The sequence below is a fragment of the Geotrypetes seraphini genome, chromosome 8 (assembly GCF_902459505.1).
Source record: "Geotrypetes seraphini chromosome 8, aGeoSer1.1, whole genome shotgun sequence".
In the NCBI taxonomy this organism is placed as follows: domain Eukaryota; kingdom Metazoa; phylum Chordata; class Amphibia; order Gymnophiona; family Dermophiidae; genus Geotrypetes; species Geotrypetes seraphini.
Window position 1 is genome coordinate 135,182,311 of NC_047091.1, and position 23,727 is coordinate 135,206,037.

At 42.5% G+C, this 23,727-nt stretch overlaps 1 protein-coding gene across 1 annotated transcript in view; it reads left to right on the forward strand.

Moving 5' to 3' along the window:
* MAPK1 (mitogen-activated protein kinase 1) overlaps positions 1-23,727 on the forward strand; it is a 116,551-nt gene that overhangs the window by 52,786 nt on the left and 40,038 nt on the right. The window contains exons 5-6 of the mRNA XM_033956876.1: positions 3,153-3,267; positions 16,678-16,809. Coding sequence (XP_033812767.1) covers positions 3,153-3,267; positions 16,678-16,809 — 247 coding nt within the window. The remainder of the gene's footprint in view (positions 1-3,152; positions 3,268-16,677; positions 16,810-23,727) is intronic.

Below are 23,727 nucleotides of genomic sequence, written 5' to 3' on the forward strand. Positions count from 1 at the left end.
TAAACTTTTTCATCAAGACCATCGGTTCCACAGTTTTGTTTATGCTTGGTTTCCCCTTTTTCCTGTGGAGCAGTCTGGTGATTTTTTTTGATTTTTGGACTTCCATTAAGAATACCACCATTTTAAAGTCTCCAATGACCTCCAAGCCGTACTCATCCACAGGGATCCCCACTATCCCCTACTCTCTTCAACCTATACACTGCCTCTCTCGGGGCATACCTGGATAACCTAGGCATTACCACCTATAGTTATGCGGATGACATCACCATCCTCATACCATATGATCAGCCAAAGACCACCATGACAAACATAATACACCAAACAATAGAAACAGTTACAACCTGGATGAAAGAACACAAACTAAAACTCAACCCAGATAAAACTAAATTCATCCTCCTCGAAAATGACAAAGTCCCAACTATAACCAATTTAGAACTTAACTCAATCAACTATCCAATCCAAACCACCATAAAACTACTAGGAGTGACAATAGACAGATGCTGCACTATGCAACTGCAAATAAATAAAACCATACAGAAATCCTTTGCAATAATGAGAAACCTGAGACAAGTCCGGAAATTCTTTGAAAGATCACAATTCCAGCTCATAGTGCAATCCCTAATCCTAGGATTGCTAGACTACTGCAACATCCTCTACCTCCCCTGCCCTGCCACGATGACCAAGCAACTACAAACAATCCAAAACACTGCTCTGAGACTCATCTACTCACTGAGGAAACATGATCATATCACAGAAGCCTACATCAACTCACACTGGCTACCAATCCAAGAAAGAATATTATTTAAATTCTACTGCATGATATTCAAAACCCTAAATGGAAACAGCCCAGCCTACCTAAACAATCGCCTCATCCAAGCAACCTCAACCAGACATAGAAAAACGCACTCCCCTTTCACACCTCCCCCGATCAAGGAAGTAAAACGGTCAAAACAATACGACGGCCTCCTAGCCACTCAAGCTGCAAGAATGGATAACCAAATCTCCAACCTACTGTTAACCACCCCAGACTACAAGATTTTCAGAAAACAAATAAAAACTATACTCTTCAAGAAAGCCCTGAAACAGTCCTAACCACACCCACCCTTAAAACCTCTTACTCTTAACAACACTTTTACCTATCAAATACTATCTAAAACCCATAATTTCACCATATTCTTACCTCCTAAAGACCTCCACTTCCCTTTGGTAACTCTTTATCCAATGTTTATTACCTTAAAAATTCTATGTCATCGCTTATTCTACTCCTTTTAATTTGTATGTAATTCCTGTTTTTTAGTTGGAATGTAATCCGCCTTGAACCGCAAGGTAATGGCGGAATAGAAATCACTAATGTAATGTAATGTAATAATACTTCAAAGTGCCTAGTAAGGTCTTGATGCTATTGTAATCCTCTTTGAGGTGCACTGAATGAGCCAGTGGAAGAGATGGGTACTTGTTCCCATTATGGAGCAGCATAGCTTCTGGATGAGCTGTCAATGAAGAGACGCCACTTTTTCAGGATTATAGGTGATTCCAATTACCTCAAACAGACTGGTCACATTGTGGCAGAAGCAGAGCCCATTGTGATGTGTGAAGAACATGGAAAAAGCTTGATGATTCTTCCTCTGATCTGTGACTTGCATACTTTCATCAAAAGTTCCACTGCTTGAGCCTAGACATCAAAAGCTCAGCATTAGACTTGGTGAAACCAAGATCTCTGATCAAGTCATTAAGGTCTTTTTGGTTTGGATAGTATGAGTTTCTCTCTTTAGCTGCACCACTGATAATGTAAACTGGATCTACAACGTCTCCCTCACTCTCTGACTTGCTGCTCTCTTCTGAAGACAGCTTCTCTTTCTCTGGCTGAGTGGGTATGGGGATCTTGGCAATGTGGCACCTGGGTGATGGATGAAGGAATGCCCGGATATATGATTGGAGATGCATGCTTGCCAGTTTGATGTTTGGAAGGGTCCACCATGCAGAAGTAGTAGTTGCTTGAATGATCAGTGGGTTCCCGCCAAATTCTTGGAATAATCTTCATGGCTCTCTTTTCCCCTCTGTACCATCCTATAGAAGAACAAGATGAAAGTGTGGTAATAAAAATAATAAATTAATTTCACTATGACTAATATGTATGAGATTCTCACAACATATTTCATAATGATATGAAAATTCTGCCATCCTGGTAAGAAACAAAATTGTCTTACCTTCCAAAGTTTTTTTGTTGTTTTTTTTTGCAGTGCTCACATCTGAAGTGAGGTGCCCAAAGTGCCTTGTAGGCAGCGAACATCCTATCTGATGCTTTTATGGAGTACTCTTTTCCCCTTTTGTCTTGCTAAATTGGCCACATATATAGTAAAATGCATCTGCCAGATGTTTGCACCTTAGTGAAAGGGCCCCTAAGCTTACTCAGCTTGGAATCAATCTAGAACAATCTGCAAAAAATATAAATTTCAAAATATCAATGTCCTGATTACAAAAACAAAGTTGAGGAGCATGATAGCCAGTTTTTATATTTTTGTGGCATAGGCAATTAAGAAAGAACACTTATTACCAAAGAACAACAAAACAAAATTTTGTTGCATAGTGTTTTAGTCACTTTTTCCCCAGAGATGGTTCTAAGCAAATGAAGACTGCAGTGTAGGTTTACATATATTCATAATTTGAATACTGTGTCAAATATGTCTCTGATATATTAGAAGTTTTGGGCGAAGACAATCAGGGAGCCACACTTAAAGTTGCCACTAGCTCATGAGCCTTACAATAAATAACACTGGTGTAATTGCTTTACATGGAAAAAAAAACAAATATGGCCATCTCTGGGAAAAGGTGACTAAAGTAGCAGATTTAAAGTGTTGAGAGTGGCTGATTTTTTTTTAAGCAGTCTGTGAAAGTTACATGTTTGAACTTCTAAGTGTAGCTATATGTCATGTGTGAACTTCTAAGTGTGGTCAAGGATGGGGTTTGGACAGTTGTATTTACAAATAGTTTGCTGTAACATAATTCATTAAAACCTTTTTGTTGTTGTTAATAGTTTTAGTTACCTTTTTCCAGAGGTGGTCACAATTCTGCTTTGTAAGTCATAAGTGTATAAACAGCCAAATGTAAAATATAATTGTATTTCAGATTTCTTTTTCTTTCCTTCCTCTCAGGGCTATACCAAGTCAATTGACATCTGGTCTGTGGGTTGTATTCTAGCAGAGATGCTTTCCAACAGACCCATTTTTCCAGGAAAACATTACCTTGATCAGCTTAACCATATCCTTGGTAAGGTTCTCTTGTTTGTCCTCATTAATTGTCAGTTTGCTTATTTTCTCAAATCATTCTTTTCTCTCTGGGACTTTTATCAAAATGGACAAGAATAAGAAATGTTAAGTGGGTTTCAAATGCAATTAAGATCTTTATGGCAATCATTACATTACATGAGAATTTATGGCTCACTAATAAGCCTCAGAAGGAGTTCAATTCGATTTACAATTTATAAGAGCCTGGCCATGTCCAGGATTTATAATTTTTCATTAGTGTTCATGACATATAGATATCTTGGATTGTATTCATATAGGTGTATTATTATGATATATAATTTGGAGAGAAGATTGGCCATATTTGGTGCCACTTTCTTGTTTTGTGGGGTGATGGGTATGAAGAAGGAAATATTTCCATCTATATATAATTTTTTTGTCATTAAACTTCTAAATTATGTCTACTGCCCTGCAATGGCAAAAGAAAGCAAATGCTTCAGTAAAATAGGCATTTGCTTCCATTTTGTCATTGCAGATCAGCATAGTATTGGGGGCTAAGGTTTCTTAGAGGGTTTCTTTTTTTTGATAAGCAGTTTCCATCGTATGTGTGGGTGCATCCACATTACCTAGCCAGTAGTGTGGATTGATTTTAAAAGAAGCCAACTTAAATCACTGATGCTACTTTTTCATTTGTATTTTCTGTTTTGTTAAGGAAAAGTACTGGCTATGTTACAAACTGCAGAACAGAACTTATACAGCATTTACATTTAGCTCAGGTTTTTATCTGTAGCATTGTGTATTTATAACTGAGCCAAAACAAGATTGTTTAGAATGTCTAGACTAGCCAGAAATTGACTAGTAATTCCTAAGCAAAAGACTGCAGTGTAACGTAGTAACATGAAGGCAGATAAAAGCCAAATGGTCCATCCAATCTGTCCATCCACAGCATCCACTCTCCTCTCCTCCTCTTCCTAAGAGATCTCACGTTCCTGTCACATGCTTTCTTGAACTCAGACACAGTCTTTGCTTCTGAATGCTCTAAGAAAACTGCATGGACAGATTTCCTACCCCCCCCCCACACACACAGCCCTTTCTTCCATCTCTGAGGGAGGCCAAGGAATAACAACCAGCCACACAAATTCAGGTTAAAACAATAAGGCCTTATGGAGTTCTGCTAACTGGAAGAATCTGAACCACGGGCCACAGGCCATTTTATTAACTTCATGACATCATTTCATTCATTATTATTCATATGTAAGTTAGTACATCTTCCAATGACAATACAATTATTTCATTAAGATCCAATAATAAATTGCATATGACTGCATTTTGCCTCTAGGTCCATATTTGGTTTATTGATTATGTGATTTCTTGTCACTTCATTAGTAATTTTATTTAATGTTAGCAACTGAATAATGGCATATGAATTGTGTGCTCGTAGTTTCACTCCTGTCAGCAATTCAATGCATTGGACATCCTATAGCAATGTGTTAGCTTAGGGCACAGCGACCTGTTTCCTGTTCTAGGACTTAGCTCTTTGGTCAGTAAACATGGCACTTCTGTTACTGGGAAAGGATGTAGCTGGAACAATCATTGTAATCCTTTGAGTAACACTTGCCGGTAATGTACAATATTCTCTTTTCTACTGTAACCCTTAAAGCTTTTTCTCTTTTGTCTATATTGGCTTTCTTCAAGTATCCCAGGCAAGGGATGTCTCACATATTGGGGTTTGCCCCCCCCCCTAATATCCTGCTTAATACTATTATTTCCATTATCCCCACGCTTCCATTTTGCTTTTCTGCTTTTCTGTTTGTTTCCAATTTGTGACAGCCTAGGACAAGAATAGCGACAACTAGTCTTTTAATCTGCTCTCCCTTAAACATCCCTCTTGCCAATGTCCAATCTTCTGTTTCTTCCTACATCTTTCTGCCATTTCCCTCTCTGTTCAGATTCGCCTGCTGCTATGAGGTTGGCTACTATTCATAGCCTCCATACGTATTGTTTTGTTGGTTTCTTCCCTTTCACTCTTGCTGAAGACGGTTGTATACTACATATTAGTTCTCTCTTCATTTCATTCCCTTGCTCTCCACCAGCTCGTATCAGACAATATATCTGATTTGTTGCATGGCACTAACCATTTATGTTTTCTTTGGAGTCCAACTCTCCCTCCATCTCCTTTAGTTAAGCTAGGGAGTCCCATCTTTGAAGATATGCTGTCTGCTTGTCCATTGATAAATTACAGTTACATACCGTTACAGGTGTTATCCGGGGACAGCAGGCAAATATTCTCAAATTCTGGCCACCTCCCCTAGTTGGCTTCTTCACTTGAGCATAGAACTAATGACCTTGCGAGCTGGTGTCGGGTGGGAAAGCACTTGCACATGTGTGGTGTGAGCAGTCTCAAAGCTTCCTAAAGCTTAAAGTGACAGTACACTTTAGCACTGTCCAAACCGGGTTCTGTTTATGATGTCACCAATTTGTGAGGATATCTGGCTGCTATCCTTGGATAACACCTGTTACGGTAAGAAACTGTGCTTTTCCTGAAATGGAAACATTTTTCTTTGTGGTGCCACTCTTCATCAAAACCCACATTCTTGACCAGTTTCAATCATCCTTCAAAATCTTTTATACTTATTTGATTCAGGCCTCAAAATCTTTTATACTTATTTGATTCAGGCCTCAAAATCTCTTCAGTAAGAATTCTCTTAGCAGGCATATCAGCTTTCCACAAAGAGTTGGATAAGAAACCACTATCTTCACACCCCATCATAGCCAGTTTTATCAAAGACTTCTGGAACATTCGACCTTCATTACAACCTCCTGCTCTTTAGTAAGATCTTATGTTTCCACCATTTTCAGCCAATGGATACTACTTCGTTAAAATTCATGACTTTCAAAGCTCTATTTCTGATTGCTAAGGATTAGAGAGTTACAAGCACTGATTCATTATCATACATTCACAAAGTTTTTTTCTCACTAAAGTTATCCTCTGAACACATCCTAAATTTCTTCCTAAAGTGGTTACTTCTTTTCATATTAATCAGGACATTGTTTTATCAGTTTTTTTCCTAAACTATAATTCGCTTCCAGCAGAAGAATCTCTACATACTTTGGCTTGTCGTTGTTAACTTCTTTATTATTTGGACCACACCAAAAATTGAAGGAATTCCAACCATTATTCATCTCATTCCATACACAATCTTTGAGTCATTGAGTAACTAAAATAATTTTATCCAACCGGATAGCAGATTGTATATCCTTCTGTAACCACCAAACTCACCTTAATCCTCCTATTACTGCTCATTGCCATAGAATCATGTTGACCTCCACAGCTCACTTGAGAGAAGTTTCTCTATCAGACATTTATAAAGCTGCCACTTGGTCCACACCATGTACATTTACTAAACATTACTTCTTTAGAAGCTGCAACAAAATCAGATAGCAAATTTGGACACGCTATCCCCCAAAATCTTTTTGCTTGATTGCTTTCTCCACCTTTATCTAACTGGGTTGTCATAAGAGCTACATTTGATATGACAACCTTTAGCTTGGGAGTTACCAAGTATGGCTGCATTATCTATGTTATCCAAGGAGAAAGCGTAGTTGCTTATCTGTTACAGAGATTCTCTGTAACTGGATAATGCAGACACACCTCCGACCCTCCATCCCCTCAAAAAAATAAAAAAAAAGACAACGTGATTTTTTCAGGATTGTTCCATTTAACACTACCTCTTCTTAGCTTGCAATTGACTGATTTTCAACTCTGATGATGTCAGCAAGATGGGGGAGGCATGTGGACTACCAATTGGAAGGAGAAAAGTTTCACCAAGCTAGAGAGGGTCGTTCCGCTTTACAGGCTACCAAAAAAGAAAATACCAAGTATGTCTGCATTATCCAATTATCCACAGAGAAACCCCCATTACAGGTAAGTAACTATACTCTCTTTGCTTGTACAGGCGTATTATTCAGAACTCCGTGATACACCTAGCTCTGATGCTGATCTCATTCATTGCAAGGTTGATATCAAAGCTAGATCTGTTTCTGAGTCTTGAACATGCTGCGCACAGGTACAAAAGGAATGAGCGGTAGCATGATCACCTACAGCCAAAGACAGTATCGCTGCTTTACTGACCCTTAAGTTCTCACACTGGATGTCATCTGGCCGTGGCAGCAGCAGCTGAATGTCATTCTTGGATCATGGCACCAAGGGCAAATTTCAGAGTTATTCAGTTATAGCCAGACAATCCCAAGGGGTTTCCTATTATCAAAATCCAGACACTCTAATACCCTTGTGTTCTCCAACTACATTGCTTGCCATACTGGCTCCCTTCAAATTTTCATTTTGTTCATTTGCACTTATTTTCTAAGCAACCAACACATGTTAGTGGTTTTCACAGTTAGCACAGAAAGATAACCAACAGATTTCTTCCTGGCAGCACAGTGAATGGTGCACTAATGTTCTATGAAGTGTTATCAAAAAGACTGGCAATAAATGTATTGCTTGAAAAAAAAATACGACGACATGTATCCTTTCATTCTGGTTTTGCAGGCAAAATGGAAGTTTAAAGTACATGGCAGATTTCTCTTGACTGAGAATAGTCCACTCCAGTTGTTTGCAGTGACTTTATATGCTAGTTATGTCTAGTAACATATTCAATATAGTACAGGACTTGTTTTAGCTTGTATGTAATGAAACATAGAAAATGTTGACAAATGATGACAGATAAAGTTTCAAGTTTATTTAAATTTGATAAATCGCTTATTACATACTAAGCGAGTAACATTAAAATATAAGATAGATATAGAGTTCATTATACAGCTTTAAAAGGGGTTAAAAACAAACTGACTGAGCAGACATTGTTGTGAAGAAAAGAAAAACCAAATAAGGGAAGAACATATGGAATGGGATTAAGATTGACCATATGGTCTATCCAGCCTGCTCATTCCTTTTTTTTAAAAAAAAATTTATTATATAAAATAGCAACAACAACAGTCCAGCAACACAGAGATTACAACACTGCATACAAATCGAGACGGGCCAGAGAAAACAGTATAAAGTTTAAAACTTCTATGTCACCATCTGCTCCCGTCTCCTATACCTATACAGACAATATAAACAGATAGTGTAAACTCTATACCCAGTCCAAGACAATCCCTACCATCAACAAAAATATCTACAACCTCCATAAAGCAGAATGTACTCCATAGGGTGGTCCCTCTGTTGTTCCTTCAGAGAGGTCCCCCCAGTATCCCTGTCAAACCCCCTCCCCCTCCCCCACATCAGCTCATAGAAAAAATTAAATAACATGAAATATTTTGTTCCAAGTCCTTTCCTGCTGTTCATAATGACCATAATGCTGAGCAGCTAGACATTCCATCTGGGCCATCTTACTTAATTTAAGCAACCAATCTTTCCCTGTAGGAACAACAGTGTTCTTCCAATGCTGGGCAATCAGGCACTTAGCTGCCGCCAGTCCCATATGCACAAGTTTAGTCCGCCATGGATCACCTCTAATATTATGCATCCCCAGTAAACCAACCTGAGGTAAAATCTGGACTGGGTCCTGGATCTACTGTGTTAAAGTATTAGTAACATACAACCAAAATAGCTTAATCGCCGCACAATCCCACCATATATGCAAGAAGGAGCCAGGACCCATACCACACCTCCAACATAAATCAGGCATCTGAGGATACATAATATGTAAGCGCTCCCTTAACAAATGGGCCCAGACCCTCAGAAAGATGAGAATAATAGTGAGATTGAGCGGTATTAGGCCCATAGACATAAATGATGGTAATCACAGTCCCCTAGATCCTCCCCTTTATGGCCAAGCATCTTCCCCCCTCGTCCCTATAGACTTCATCAACCACCAACCCCACACTTTACAGTCTAAGATAGCAATCCCCTCTACCCTCTGTATACTCCTAGCCTGGTGAACCCACAGTTGATCATAAAGAGATGTACGCAAGAACCGCTCATCCCGTGGTCTTAAGTGGGTTTCTTGCAGAAGACAGATATCCCACCGCATCCAATGTAACTCTCGGAATACTATACTATGCTATTTAATCCATTGACATTCCATGAGCCTACACAAGAGAACAATCCCAACCCCCACTATCCCACGCCCCTAGTCCCTCACTCCCACCCATCCATCCCCCCCCCCCACACACACAGTCCAGAAAACCCCGACTGGCCCGCTATCTGGTCAGTCAGAAAGAAGAAGTGAGATTCCCCCTCCCCCAGAAGGCAACTCAAGCCCCTACAATCAGACATCCCTCTCCCCCCCCCACCCCGCAAACATATGTCCCCCACAACCCTGCAGTGTAAACATAACCATTACAACAGAAACAAATGTAAACACACACAAAACAAGGTATCTCAGCCAACATGGCCTGCTGTGGTACCCCAACAAAGGCCCTCCCAAGTCAGAAATCTGGTAGTGCAAAGTCAGTTGTGACCTCTCCATCCGAGGCTGCGAAAACCCCCAGGAACCCACAAGGTCCCCAAGTGTAATCCACCTGAGCCCCAGGCGAAAGGAAAAATAAGAAACACCAAACTCCATCAAGTGTGATCCTACTGTTGCCTTTTACCAGCTTGCTCAACAGTATTGCTCAACAGCGGCCTGTGGACCGCTTCTCCACCTTCTTGGATTCTGTGGCAGCCCAACTCCTTCAGAACAGTCCAAGCTTCCTCCACTTCAGACTATTCACTGACCGTGATCCAAACCCTGAAGGGAAAGAGCCAATGATATCTATAGCCCTCAGCTCACAGCAGTTGCGTGATCTCTGAAGTTTCGACGCTTTTGCAGAGTTGCTCATGCTAGATCTTGAAAAATGGCTACAGATACATTTTGCCACCGATACTCCTGTTTTTATCGAGCTGCCTGAAGCACTCTTTCTTTTATCCTCAAATCTGCAAAGCATGCTTCTCGCTGGCCCCAAACTTCGATGCACCCTCACAATGACAATCTGTCCAGGCGAGGAGCCTTCCACCTCCGTCAGTATGTCAGTACAGATCCTGCACACCAGAGAAGCACAATCTCTGTACTCCTCTTTGTCAGGAAATCCCTTGAACCACAAATTACATCGGTGTGAGCAATTTTCCAGGTCCTGTAATGTAGATACTGTCTGTTCTGCCTCAGCATGCATGGTCACCATATCCTGGGTCAGCCCCGAGACATGCTCTCTGTGGTTCCCACGCGGCCTCCCAACTCAGCCACCTCCGACCGTAGCTCAGCCATAGCAGTTTTTAAATCCTGATAAACTTCTACCATTTTGTCTTTCAAGGCAAGAAACCAGGCATGCAGTGTTTGAGGCGTTACTTCCACTTCACTAGGACTCTCACTCACATTCTCCTTGTCCTCTGACTCCAAGGGCACAAGCGCCATTTTTTTCTTTACTCCCACCTGTGAACTGCCACTCAATTCAGCTGATTCTCCCCCGCCACCATTGGAAATCGATATTTATCCAGCTTCTTGTGGGTCTCCATTCCAGTCTGTTCATTCCTACCGTCCAGTATTTCTTCCTCTCTCGTAGAAATCCTATGTGCTTGTCCCATGCTTTCCTGAATTCAGATACAGATTTCATCTTTACCACCTCTACTGGGAGACTGTTCAGTGCATCCACCACCCTTTTTTCCTTAGATTACTCAAGATCCTTGTTTCCGGTTCTCAAATTCGATTGGTTGGGGCTTGAGGTGAATGAGGCAGTCACTGACTTTCCCACCAAAATTCAAATTAGGGACCAACGGACTTTCCTGCCTCATTTACCTCAAGCCCCAAACAATTGAGTTTGAGGACTTACTATATAAAGACAAACTACAGACCTCACAGCATACCCTGAAGAAAGCCACAGCATGATGGCTGAAGCATCAGTTCTACCTGAAAAGTCTCAGCAAGACCTGGAAACCTGCAATAAGCATGACACCAGCTGTGGAAACCATGAGAGAACATACTCCTATCACCTTTCACCATCATCCTGTGTCCTCTTATGAGCAGCAAGCAAGATAGAAGGGACAGAGTCTTAACTCAAGTATTTAAAAATCTTCTGTGCTTTCAGACTATTTCTCTTTTTTTTTTTTAACTTAGCAATTTCCTTCAGCTCTTTTTGAGTTTACATTTGAATTGGAACTAGAGCTGTATGATATAGCTAATGCAGTTATTGCAGCAACAGCCCTAAATCACATAAGGGGCTGAAATCTGAAAAAAAGGCTGTTGCGGGCCAAATTTTTTTTTAAAAGATACTTAGGGGTCCTTTTATTAAGGTACGCTAACCGATTTAGCGCGCACTAAATGTGCACCTTAATAAAAGGACCCCTTAGTCTTAGTAAAAGTATAGGGTTACAATCTCTCCAGCCCCACTCCAGCTCTGTGATGCAAACGAAATAAATAAAAAGACAAAACTCTGCTGTTTCTGAAACACCAGTATCAGGATTATTAACTGAGCTCAGATAAGTGCATTATTTAATATTGCATAATTACTCACTTTGGGGTAAATGATGAAAAAACTTGTGCTTAACTAATGGTGGATATATAGCCTAATATTCTTCAAAACACCGCCAATATTTCATATAATCCAAAACAAAAAACGGCAGTGAAAATTATTTTAAATTTATCATAAATACAATTTTTTATATATAGTTAATTTAAAGTCTTCAAATCGTGCCAACCACCAGACAGCTTATTCTTAGGCTTATTTCTCGTATTGGCTTATATCTCATCATCAGACATAAATTATAATTTTTAAAGTGCTCTGTGCAATTCATGTGCATAATTCATTGTGAGAATCAATTCCAAAATTTAAATTAATAAATTAAAAACTTTGTATTTAGCTTTTAGTCGTAGTTTTATCAGCTAAGTCTTTGAACATTGGGTAGGACTGAAGAGAGGCTGTCGGGATGCTGTGGAACAAAACAAAATGGGGGACTTGTTCTTGAGAAAGTCTTCGGGCAAAACATGTTGAACCCATAGGTCCTACCCGATGTTCAAAGACTTAGGGGTCCTTTTATCAAGCTGCGCTAGCGGGGTTAGCGCATCAGACATTTCATCACGCGATAACCCCTGCGGCCGGCTAAACAACTAACGCTTGCTCAATGCAGGCGTTAGCGGCTAGCGCGGCAGGTGGTTTAACGCGCGTTAAACCCCTACCGCAGCTTGATAAAAGGACCCCTTAGCTAATAAAACTATGGCTAAAAGCTAAGTACAAAGTTTTTAATTTAATTTAAATTTTGGAATTGATTCTCACAATGAATTATGCACATGAATTGCACAGAGCACTTTAAAAATTATAATTTATGTCTGATGATGAGATATAAGCCAATACGAGAAATAAGCCTAAGAATAAGTTGGCTGGTGGTTGGCACGATCTGAAGACTTTAAATTAACTATATATAAAAAATTGTATTTATGATAAGTTTAAAAGAATTTTCACTGCCATTTTTTGTTTTGGATTATAACTAATGGTGGGAGCACATGAAATAAGTCAAGCTTATTTAATATGATACCCCTAACGCTTTTATATTGAATATTTATATTTAATTTGGTTTGATTTTTGCGTGGCTAAATTATAACTTCCTAAGAATACCATTCCCAAAATACCTTTCCTCAGCTGCAGATCTGCTTGGGACCTGACTCTGCAGGTTCACACCGCATCATCTGTAGGTTCACGCGGCTTGCAGAGGATCATTGGTCGGCAGTAGAGATCCTAGCAGGCCACTGTAGCCTCAGCTGCACGTTCCCTCTGGCGCAGTCCCATATGTCAGAGGAGGGATGGGACCACACCAGAGGGAACGTGCAGCTGAGGCTACAGCGGCCTGCTAGGATAGCTACTGCCGACCAGCGATCCTCTGCAGGCCATGTGAACCTACAGATGATGTGACATGAATCTATAAATGATGCGGTGCTTGTACCGCGGGCCAGCTTTAGGGGAAATTGGAAATTGTCTGGCGGGCCAAAGGGCCAGAGTTCGACATGTCTGCCTTAGGACTAGGCTGCTTCTGGAACTCCACAATCATGGTCCCTAAATCCAACCATTATCTGTTGCCATTGGGCAATGACTTGACTTCTGCCATTCCCATCAAAGGGGTTGTGAATGCTGCCTTCCCAATATCCCCAAAAAGAGAGGCAATATAACTCACACAGTACTAAGCTGTTGAGTCACAAAAGAGAACATAAACAAACAAAAAGTCACTCCCTATGTATTAATCAGAAAAAAAATCTAAAAATGTTCTAGGAACTATGCACAGAGACATGAGGCTATAAAACCGCCTCGACACTCAATCATTGCATAGTTCAATACAGTGTCAGAAAAATGGTATATATCTCTCTAGTTGATTACGCAAAACCAAACAGGTTATGGCTTTATCATTTTGGGTATGAAACTTTAAAGAGAATAAAATTTAGCTTTAGAGAATTGCCGGTTCCGACGTGCATGTTTCGATACTGTGTCAGGGAACCAAAAAGCCACTGCTGAACCCTTCCAAAAAAGTGGGCAATGAAGTCTCGTATATTGTTAGAACTCCGGTGCTAACTGTAAAAATTTGGCCGCTGGATAATAAGGAGGTACAAAATTTTGCAGTTAGCACCGGAGTTCTAACAATATATGAGACTTCATTGCCCACTTTTTAGGAAGGGTTCAGCAGTGGCTTTTCGGTTCCCTGACGCAGTATCAAAACGTGCACATAAGAACCGGCGATTCTCTAAAGCTAAGTTTTATTCTCTTTAGAGTTTCATACCCAAAATGATAAAGCTATAACCTGTTTGGTTTTGCGTAATCAGCTAGTGAGATATATACCATTCTTCTGACACTGTATTGAACTATGCAATGATTGGGTGGTGAGGCGGTTTTATAGCCTTCATGTCTCTGAGCACACAGTTCCTAAAAACAGTAAAGAAGAACATTTTTAGATTTTTTTTTTTGATTAATACATATGGAGTGACTTTTTGTTTATGTTCCCAATATCCCCAGCTGATCTTTCAAATGTTCTATTAAATACAGATTTTATTTTAAATGAATTTTAGTTTTGAAAAAGAAAACCTTAGCTTTTAAAGAATCACTGTTTCTAATGTCATGTTTTAGTCTTTCAGACATGGCTTTTTTAAAGTTTAAAAATGACCTATTTATACAGACTGCTATGCAAAGCTTCCAAAGAACAAAGAAAAACATGATGAAGCAATAATATCTAAGGAGGTTGGTATTTTGGATTTTGTTTTAGAATTGTACACCGCTTTCTCCTGTTGTGACAGTTGAGTGGTATAGTAAGTTTCAATAAATAAATAAAGCTGCGGTAGCATTTTTAGCGCACGCTGAAGATTAGCGTGCGCTAACCTCCACACTACGCGGAAAAAGTAATGCCAGCTCTATGAAGGCATTAGTGACTAGTTCGCGCAGCATTGTAGCGCGCGCTAAGCTTAGTAAAAGGAGCCCTTAGTATTTGAGTGACAAGACGAAGGCAAAAGTAATACCAAGTCACAAAATTTGAAAGCTGCTGTGTTTAATTGCTATTATAAACTTTGTTTATAAACCCCCCGCCCAAAAAATCCCCCAACAAATTCAAACTGCGACTGTGTGGATCTTTACTAACTGCTTACCTCTGTTCTCTTTAGTGTAAACCGCCTAGAACTTTTGGTTATGGCGGTATAAAAGAATAAAGTTATTATTATTAGTAGTAGTAGTCTGACATTCCCATTTTTCTGCAGGCAATTATGCCCAGGTTGCCAGGATTCCTTGGAGGGTTGTCTTCTCCAGTGGCTGTCTATGCTGTTACTGGAGCAAGGAGCAGGAGCAAGACTTCACAGTAAACCAAAGTCAAAATGACCTATTAATTAGGGTTACCAGACATCCGGATTTCTCCAGACATGTCCTCCTTTTGGAACTGGGATGGATCTGAGAGACGGAAAATCTGGTATCCCTACTCTTAATGCCTTGCAAAAGCAGCACAGCGTTATGGGCTGAAATAGAGGCCAACTCTAAACTAAATGTGTTTTTTGAAAACTGACAGTGTCTCTGAAGAATAGGTTACCCAGGAGTTCATGTGTGTTTACTGTAATTGTGCAGCATTCCTTTACGTAGGCTTCAATGCAGAAAGCCATATGTTAAAACACTGCTAAGATCTAGTACACACCATTGTAACTCGGTGCTAAAAAAATATTTTTACTCGTAATGCAGTAAACAATGTCATGCAAATTACCACTGTTAGAAAAAAAAAAAAAAAAGGTGTATGCACTGTCTGAAAAAAATCTGTGCACACTGCAGAGATAAGCTGCTGCATTATGAATAAATATCTCTCTATCAGGAAAACATAAAGCATGCTAGACTCCTATCCTCTACCCCTCCCCAAAAATTGCTATGGTGACTGTGGGCTCTGGACCCCTACCTTCTACCTGGAAGATTTCCCACGGGTCCTATAGCCCTGCATCACCTTCCCCATCCCTGACTAAAAATATGCTGGAAATCCAAGTGCTCTTCCTCAATACCCTTTTGACCCCCTCAGAACTTGCCTGCACACCTTTAATATTGGGAGACAAGAAAAATACCAATTGCCTTTGCCACTGCACAGCCTTCTTGGTAGCTGACTTAGTATTACATCCCAGGATGCACCGTGTGGGGTCTATGTGCTGACTTAAGCAGACTCTGCACTGCAGCTTAGTGCAGCATGCTAACACCTGTTTCCTGCATCAAAACCTAGGAAAGCAAGCATAATTGCTACCCATGAAGATGCCAACTATAGCAAACACACAGGAATCTCCTTGGGAACCTATGCTTTAGAAAGGTGTTGAGCTTTCCAAAATACTTAGGCCATAGAATTGTGTTGCCATTGTAGTGTGTCCGCTGTGCTATTCTTTAAGTTCAAGTTTCAAGTTTATTAGGTTTTTATATACCGCCTATCAAGATTATCTAAGTGGTTTTACAATTGGGTACTCAAGGCATTGGTTTTACTGAAGATTTCCACACATTAGAACTAGTCTTTCTGGATCTGGTATAAGACTAGCATGGGAAAATCTCCAGTAAACTGCTGTGCTAAAGCATAGCACAGTTACCTACTTCAACTGTCTAGTCCAGGGTTGGGCAACTCTGGTCCATGAGGGTTGGAATCCCGTCGGGTTTTCAGGATTTCCCCAATGAATATGCATTGAAAGCAGTGCATGCAAATAGATCTCATGCATATTCATTGGGGAAATCCTGAAAATCCGACTGGGTTCCAGCCTTCAAGGACTGGAGTTACCCACCCCTGGTCTAGTCAGTCAGAAAGTTCTATATCTGAGTGTTCCATATGGTTTCTAGTTTCATTTTGTTTAAGCAAAACTTAACAGCATTTACAAGATGTTATCTGATTTTTTTTTTCACCAATAACTTTGTTTGAAACCATTTGCCAAGCAAATAATGTGCAGCAATCCACAGTATAATGAATGAAATGCCTGTATTTGTCTTGTAGGTATTCTTGGATCTCCATCTCAAGAGGACCTGAATTGTATAATAAATTTAAAAGCAAGAAATTACTTGCTTTCTCTTCCTCACAAAAATAAAGTTCCCTGGAATAGATTGTTCCCAAATGCGGACCCTAAAGGTAGATTTGAATTTAGCTTTTTCTTCCTATACCAGTATTTCCCAGCCCTTTCTGGAAGGCTATTCAGGTTTTAAGAACTGCTACAATGAATGTGTAGAAGAGAGATTTTGAGTCAAAATTGACTACATTGGTACTCCAGTGTGTGAAAGTCTTTCTCCTGCATGTTTGTTATGGTAGTGCTGAAAACCCAACTGGATAGACAATGTCTCCAGGAGAGAGTTGGGAAACATAGATTTCAGACATAGAAGCCCAAACTTATAAATTACTGATTCCCTACACCTCAAATAGATTATTGAGATCAAACGATCAACATTTATTAATAATTCCCTCACTTAAAATTATTTTTTCTGTCACAGCCTCCCAAACATGGAACTCGCTCCCTATCTATTTAAGGGACTTGGACAGATTCAAGAGCAAATTAAAAAGCTTTCTTTTTAAGGATGCACTTGATAATTGGAAAGCATGACTAGTAGCCTTATTTCAATTGCATTTCTTTACTTCTCTGAAGTACATGATTTCTCCCTTCCCAGTGTAGTTTCCCATTTATGTCTTATTTACTATCAAACAACTTGTATTTCTCTTCCCTTTCTTTCCTTTTGTTTTAATATGTTTGTAATATTAGTTTTTAATATGTCTTACAAGATTTAGTTTGTGTCATCTGCTTTGTTGTCCCCTAAATTTTGTAATTTTACTGATTTGTACATCGCTTAGAATTTTGAATAAGCGATCAATCAAATTTATATTAAACTTGAAACTTGATGTGCAAGACAGAGGATTAAGATCACATCCTGCAAGATCAATTCTTAAGTCTCTTCCATCTAAGTGTTGGACTTTGCACAAAGTCCAGTAAATGAATTGTGAATTGTCACATTGCTGAACCAAGACTTCTGTAACTAGGAATAAATGGATTGTATGACTGATGCTACAAGTGCATTGTAGGTTTCATAAATTTACAAAGAAGGTGTTTTCTCTGAGGACAGGCAGGCAGTATATTCTCATGTATGGGTGATGTCATCCAAGGATAGGGTTACCAGAAGTCTGGATTTCCAAGGACATGTCCTCCTTTTTTGAGGACATGTCTGGGGGTACAGACGACTTTGGAATGTTTCTTTTAGTTGATATTTGTACTACTGTTAGATCAGTGCTCTTCAACTGCCGGTCCGCAGAAATTTCCTGCAGGGCTAGATACGTGCATCAGGCCTGAGACAGTATTCTTCAGCTGTCGGTCTGTGGTGTGATCGATGCGACATAATGTTTGGGCCGGCTCCCTCTTCCTCACTGCCACAGTACACAAAGCCACGGGCAGTGGCTCCTACGTGCGTCCCACGCCTCATCCGGAAGCCTTCTCTCTGACATTGCAACATCAGAGGGAAGGTTTCTAGATGAGGCGTGGGACGCGTGAGGAGCCGCTGCCTACGGCTTTGTGCACTTTCAGTGAGGAAGAGGAAGCTGTCCCGATGATAACGCCGGGGGCAGCATAAAACAGCTAGGTGGGAGCAGGCCAAAAGATAAGGGACAGCATGGAGGGAGAAAGACAACAAAGGTAGCGGGAATGATTTTAAATTTAGAGATTGAATTGTGTGAATTTTGAGAATTTACATCTGATGTCTGTATTTTGCACAGTTCTGGAAGAAATGCATTTGTTTCTTTTTCTCTAGGGTTGTATCTTTGGGTTTGTTTGTATATATTAGTACTTTTAGTTTTTGGTCCCGTATTTGCATGGGTTTATCTGTTTTCCAGTAGGAATGGATGTTGAGAAGCATATAGTGTGCTTTGTGTAGTTTAACCATTATGTGTTGTTAATAAGATTATATTGTGTGTGTGTGTGTGTATATATGAAAAATGAATGAAAAAAATTGTTACAATTAGTATTATTATGGGGGCGGGGTCTGGGGTGGCAATTGGGTGGAGATGGGCGGGGTCTGGCCCATGACTTAGCCCAGTGTTCTTCAACCGCCAGTTCGCAGACTGGTGCCGGTCCACAAAATAATTATTTTATTTCAGACGGTCCATAGGTGTCAAAAGGTTGAAGAACACTGTGTTAAATATGTTTGGAAGTATATACTGTAAAATGTAACCTTGTGTCTGTTTGCTCTGCTGTTTATGTTTTCTTTTAAACCACCAAGAACTTTGGATTGTGCAGTATAAGTGTTAAATAAAACTTTAATATTGCCTGTACCGTGCGTATGCCTTCCTGCTCGACACCGGCATGCGAGACCCTCAGTAGTTCGTCTTCCACAGACATAGTGTTTCTTCACACTTTTGTTTGTGGTACTTTTTCAGACCTTTTTGTGCCTTTCCGTTATCTTTTCCCTTCATCTTTTTCTTATTTTCACTTGACCTCCCTCACAATTAAGCCCTTTGACTTAGTGTCTGTAGTTTTTCCATTGATGTCCCAGATGCCTAATGAGTTCAAGAAGTGTTCTTGAAGCAATAAAACCATCTCCGAAGCCAACCCTCACAACTGGTGTGTGCAATGTCTTGACCCAGAGCATCAAGATGTTTTTTGTAACTTTTGCAGTCGTATGCAAAAGAGGGCTGTAATGGAAGATTTAGGTTTATGCCTTCGATAATCTTCTTTCTGTTAGTCCTTGTAGGATTCCATACGGTAGGTGTTCAATCCCAACCCGCAATCCGGGAGTTGGAGAAATCCACAACTTTTATGAGCAAATGCTCCACCCCCTTAGCCTGAGAGCTAGCAAACATCTCCAGTTAAGCCCAAAGCCCAGATTAAAGGGGGGGGGGAGGGATTGGGACTTGTATACCGCCTTTTTTGTAGTTATACAACTACAATCAAAGCGGCTTATATACACGTATGTCAAGCATTTTCCCTAGCTGTTCCGTAGGATCACAATCTATCTAATGTACCTGGGGCAGTGAACCCACAATCTCAGGATGCTGAGGCTGTAGCTCTAACCATTGCTTATTGTATGGGTGAGCAGAGTTTCAGCATTTACATTTGCTTTAGAAACCGTACACTCAGCAATCGACGCATGGCTTTTTGCATTGACACCTCAATAAAACTGGAGAATGGTTTGAGACTCAATAAGGATTCCTGTCATTGTCATCAGAAAGATAATCAAATTGTCAGGGTTCTGGTACTTTTCCCGTTTGTTTACTTGGACCCGTTGCAGTACCATCCCCAGTGAGCTCTCAGAACCACAGTTTAAAGTGTGTGTTTATTTTCAAGTGCATAAGCCTGGTGGAGTGACGGATTATGTGTGTCTTATTGGACTGGCAACTTAGCATTTTCACAAAACTGAACATTTTGTAGTCATTCCATTGTTGGGCCTACAGAGTGATACTGATGCAGGAAAATTCAGTTGGATAGGATATTTGGAGGAAGTTATTGTGTTTTTTTGAGTTGGGTTGTTTTTTTTTTTTTTCCATTTAAGGTTAACGTTTCAATTTGTACTTTTTTTTTTTTTTTTAACTTTATTGATTTTCAAATCTGGAACAGTGCTTTCAAATTATACATACAATTATCAGATATAACACTTATAATCAATCAGAAGTTAATACAAAATAATAATTATCGCCTCCCTCCCTAGTTTGAGAACAAAAAGAAATGCTTTAAATTATACATGAAATTAAAATCCCAGACAACATTTGTTAAGCATATAACCCCCCCTCCCAACCTGGATATGCAATCTCAAAGGAAAAATAAAGGTATACCGTATTTTCACACATATAATGCGCGCGTTATACGTGTTTTTACAAACTTTGCATAGCCTTGCGCAGTATACGCGTGAGCGCGCTATATAAAATTTTTTTTACATAGTTCCCCCCCCCGACGCACCCCCACCCCGAAGGACCGCTCGCACGCACTCCCACCCGCACCCCCACCCCCATAGCCTCCCGACCCCCCCATCATGTAGAAGCTCCTACCGGTGTCCTGCTGCTTCCTCTTCCGGCGGTTCGCCCTTTCTCTAACGTCAAGCCCTCTTGCCCCGCCGACTCCCCGACACGATCGGGGCAAGAGGGAGCTCAAGCTCTCTTGCCCCAGTCAACGGCGGCACCCCCGACACGATCAGGGCAAGAGGGAGCTTAAGCCCTCTTGCCCCTGCCAACCGCGGCACCCCCGACACGATCGGGGCAAGAGGGAGCTCAAGCCCTCTTGCCCCCCCCCGACACGATCTGGGCAAAAGGGAGCCCAAGCCCTCTTGCCCCGCCGACTCCCCAACTCCCTGACAATATCGGGCCAGGAGGGAGCCCAAACCTTCTGACCACGGCGACCCCCTACCCCCACCCCGCACTACATTATGGGCAGGAGGGATCCCAGGCCCTCCTGCCCTCGACGCAAACCCCCCTCCCCCCAACGACTGCTCCCCCCAAAGAACCTCCGACTGCACCCCCCAGCCGACCCGCGACCCCCCTGGCTGACCCCCACGACACCCCCACCCCCCTTCCCCGTACCTTTGTGTAGTTGGCCGGACAGACGGGAGCCAAACCCGCCTGTCCGGCAGGCAGCCAACGACGGAATGAGGCCGGAATGGCCCATCCGTCCCAAAGCTCCGCCTACTGGTGGAGCCTAAGGCGCCTGGGCCAATCAGAATAGGCCCGGGAGCCTTAGGTCCCTCCTGGGGGCGGGGCCTTGGGCACATGGTCGGGTTGGGCCCATATGCCTCAGGCCCCACCCCCAGGAGGGACCTAAGGCTCCCTGGCCTATTCTGATTGGCCCAGGCGCCTTAGGCCCCACCAATAAGCGGAGCTTTGTACGGATGGGCCAATCCGGCCTCATTCCGTCGTTGGCTGCCTGCCGGACAGGCGGATTTGGCTCCCGTCTGTCCGGCCAACTACACAAAGGTACGGGCAAGGGGGGTGGGGATGTCGTGGGGGTCGGCCAGGGGGGTCACGGGTCAGCGGGGGGGTGCGGTCGGAGGTTCTTTGGGGGGAGTGGTCGTTGGGGGGAGGGGGGTTTGCGTCGAGGGCAGGAGGGCCTGGGATCCCTCCTGCTGTAATGTAGTGCGGGGTGGGGGTAGGGGTCGCCGTGGCCAGGAGGGTTTGGGCTCCCTCCTGGCCCGATATTGTAGGGGAGTTGGGGAGTCGGCGGGGCAAGAGGGCTTGGGCTCCCTTTTGCCCAGATCATGTCGGGGGGGGGCAAGACGGCTTGAGCTCCCTCTTGCCCCGATCGTGTCGGGGGTGCCGCGGTTGGCTGGGGCAAGAGGGCTTGAGCTCCCTCTTGCCCCGATCGTGTTGGGGAGTCGGCGGGGCAAGAGGGCTTGGACTCCCTTTTGCCCCGATCGTGTCGGGGGGCAAGAGGGCTTGAGCTCCCTCTTGCCCCGATCGTGTCGGGGGTGCCACGGTTGGCTGGGGCAAGAGGGCTTGAGCTCCCTCTTGCCCCGATCGTGTCGGGGGTGCCGCGGTTGGCTGGGGCAAGAGGGCTTGAGCTCCCTCTTTCCCCGATCGTGTCGGGGAGTCGGGGAGTCGGCGGGGCAAGAGGGATTGACGTTAGAGAAAGGGCGAACCGCTGGAAGAGGAAGCAGCGCAGGCGCAGGGCTCACGGAAGGGCCGGGACCGCCAAGAGAAAGCAGCAGGACACCGGTAGGAGCTTCTACATGATGGGGGGGGGGATCGGGAGGCTGTGGGGGAGCGAGCGGTCCTTCAGGGTGGGGGTGCGGGTGGGAGTGCGTGCGAGCGGTCCTTCGGGGTGGGGGTGCGAGCGGTCCAGTGGGGGGGTGAATCGGACGTCGGGGGGGGCATCAGGCTTTCAGGGTGGGGACAGGACTTCAAGGGGGAGAGGAGAGTCGGGGCGGGCGAAAGGAGAGTCGGGGTGGCCAGAGGAGAGTCGGGGCGGGCGAAAGGAGAGTCGGCCAGCATGCGCGGTATACGGGTGTGCGCGGTATATAAAAATTTCTGTATATAAATTTGTGTTTTCCGCGCGCTATACCCGTGTGCGCGTTTTACACGGGTGCGCGTTATCTACGTGAAAATACGGTAATTCAACTAATCACAATGAACAAAATTTGTCAATGGGCTCCATATTAATTAAAACTGCTTATTATGGCACGATGTTTCCGAATTAATTTTCTCATATTTATAATATAAACATAAAAATTCCCACCAAAATGTAAAATGTTTTCCAGTTTTTTGTGATTATTTGTATGGCTATCCCAGTCATTATCATAAAGAGCCTACACCTACAGTGGTGCCTCACACAACGAACTTAATCCGTTCCAGGAGCAAGTTTGTTATGTGAAACGTTCGTTGTGTGAAACGCGTTTTCCCATAACAATACATGTTAAAAAAAATAATTCGTTCTGTAGCATAAAATATGCTAAGATGACATAAAAAAAGATAAATTTTTGGTTATTATTTTTATTTAGATACATCTAAAAACATAATTGTTTTTTAAAACAACACACATTTTTTAAATTTAAAGACAGACTAAGTAGAGTCTAATTTTACAGTGAGAGGGCAGAGTCTCAGCGGCAAAAACTGGGACTTAACTGTTCATTTTTTTTTTTTTTCTACCGTGTTTCCCCGATGATAAGGCAGGGCCATCAAATAAGACAGCCCCCCCTTTTTAGAAAAAAATGTAAAATAAGGCACCCCCCCGCAAATAAGCCACCCACCGATACCTGCGCTTACCCGAATCGGGTGGTACGGTGGGTGACTCCGTGTGGTCCCTGGCACCCCCGACACGATCGGGGCAAGAGGGAGCTCAAGCCCTCTTGCCCCCCCGACTCCCCGACACGATCGGGGCAAGAGGGAGCTCAAGCCCTCTTGCCCCCCCCCGACTCCCCGACACGATCGGGGCAAGAGGGAGCTCAAGCCCTCTTGCCCCCCCGACTCCCCGACACGATCGGGGCAAGAGGGAGCTCAAGCCCTCTTGCCCCCCCGACTCCCCGACACGATCGGGGCAAGAGGGAGCTCAAGCCCTCTTGCCCCCCCGACTCCCCGACACGATTGGGGCAA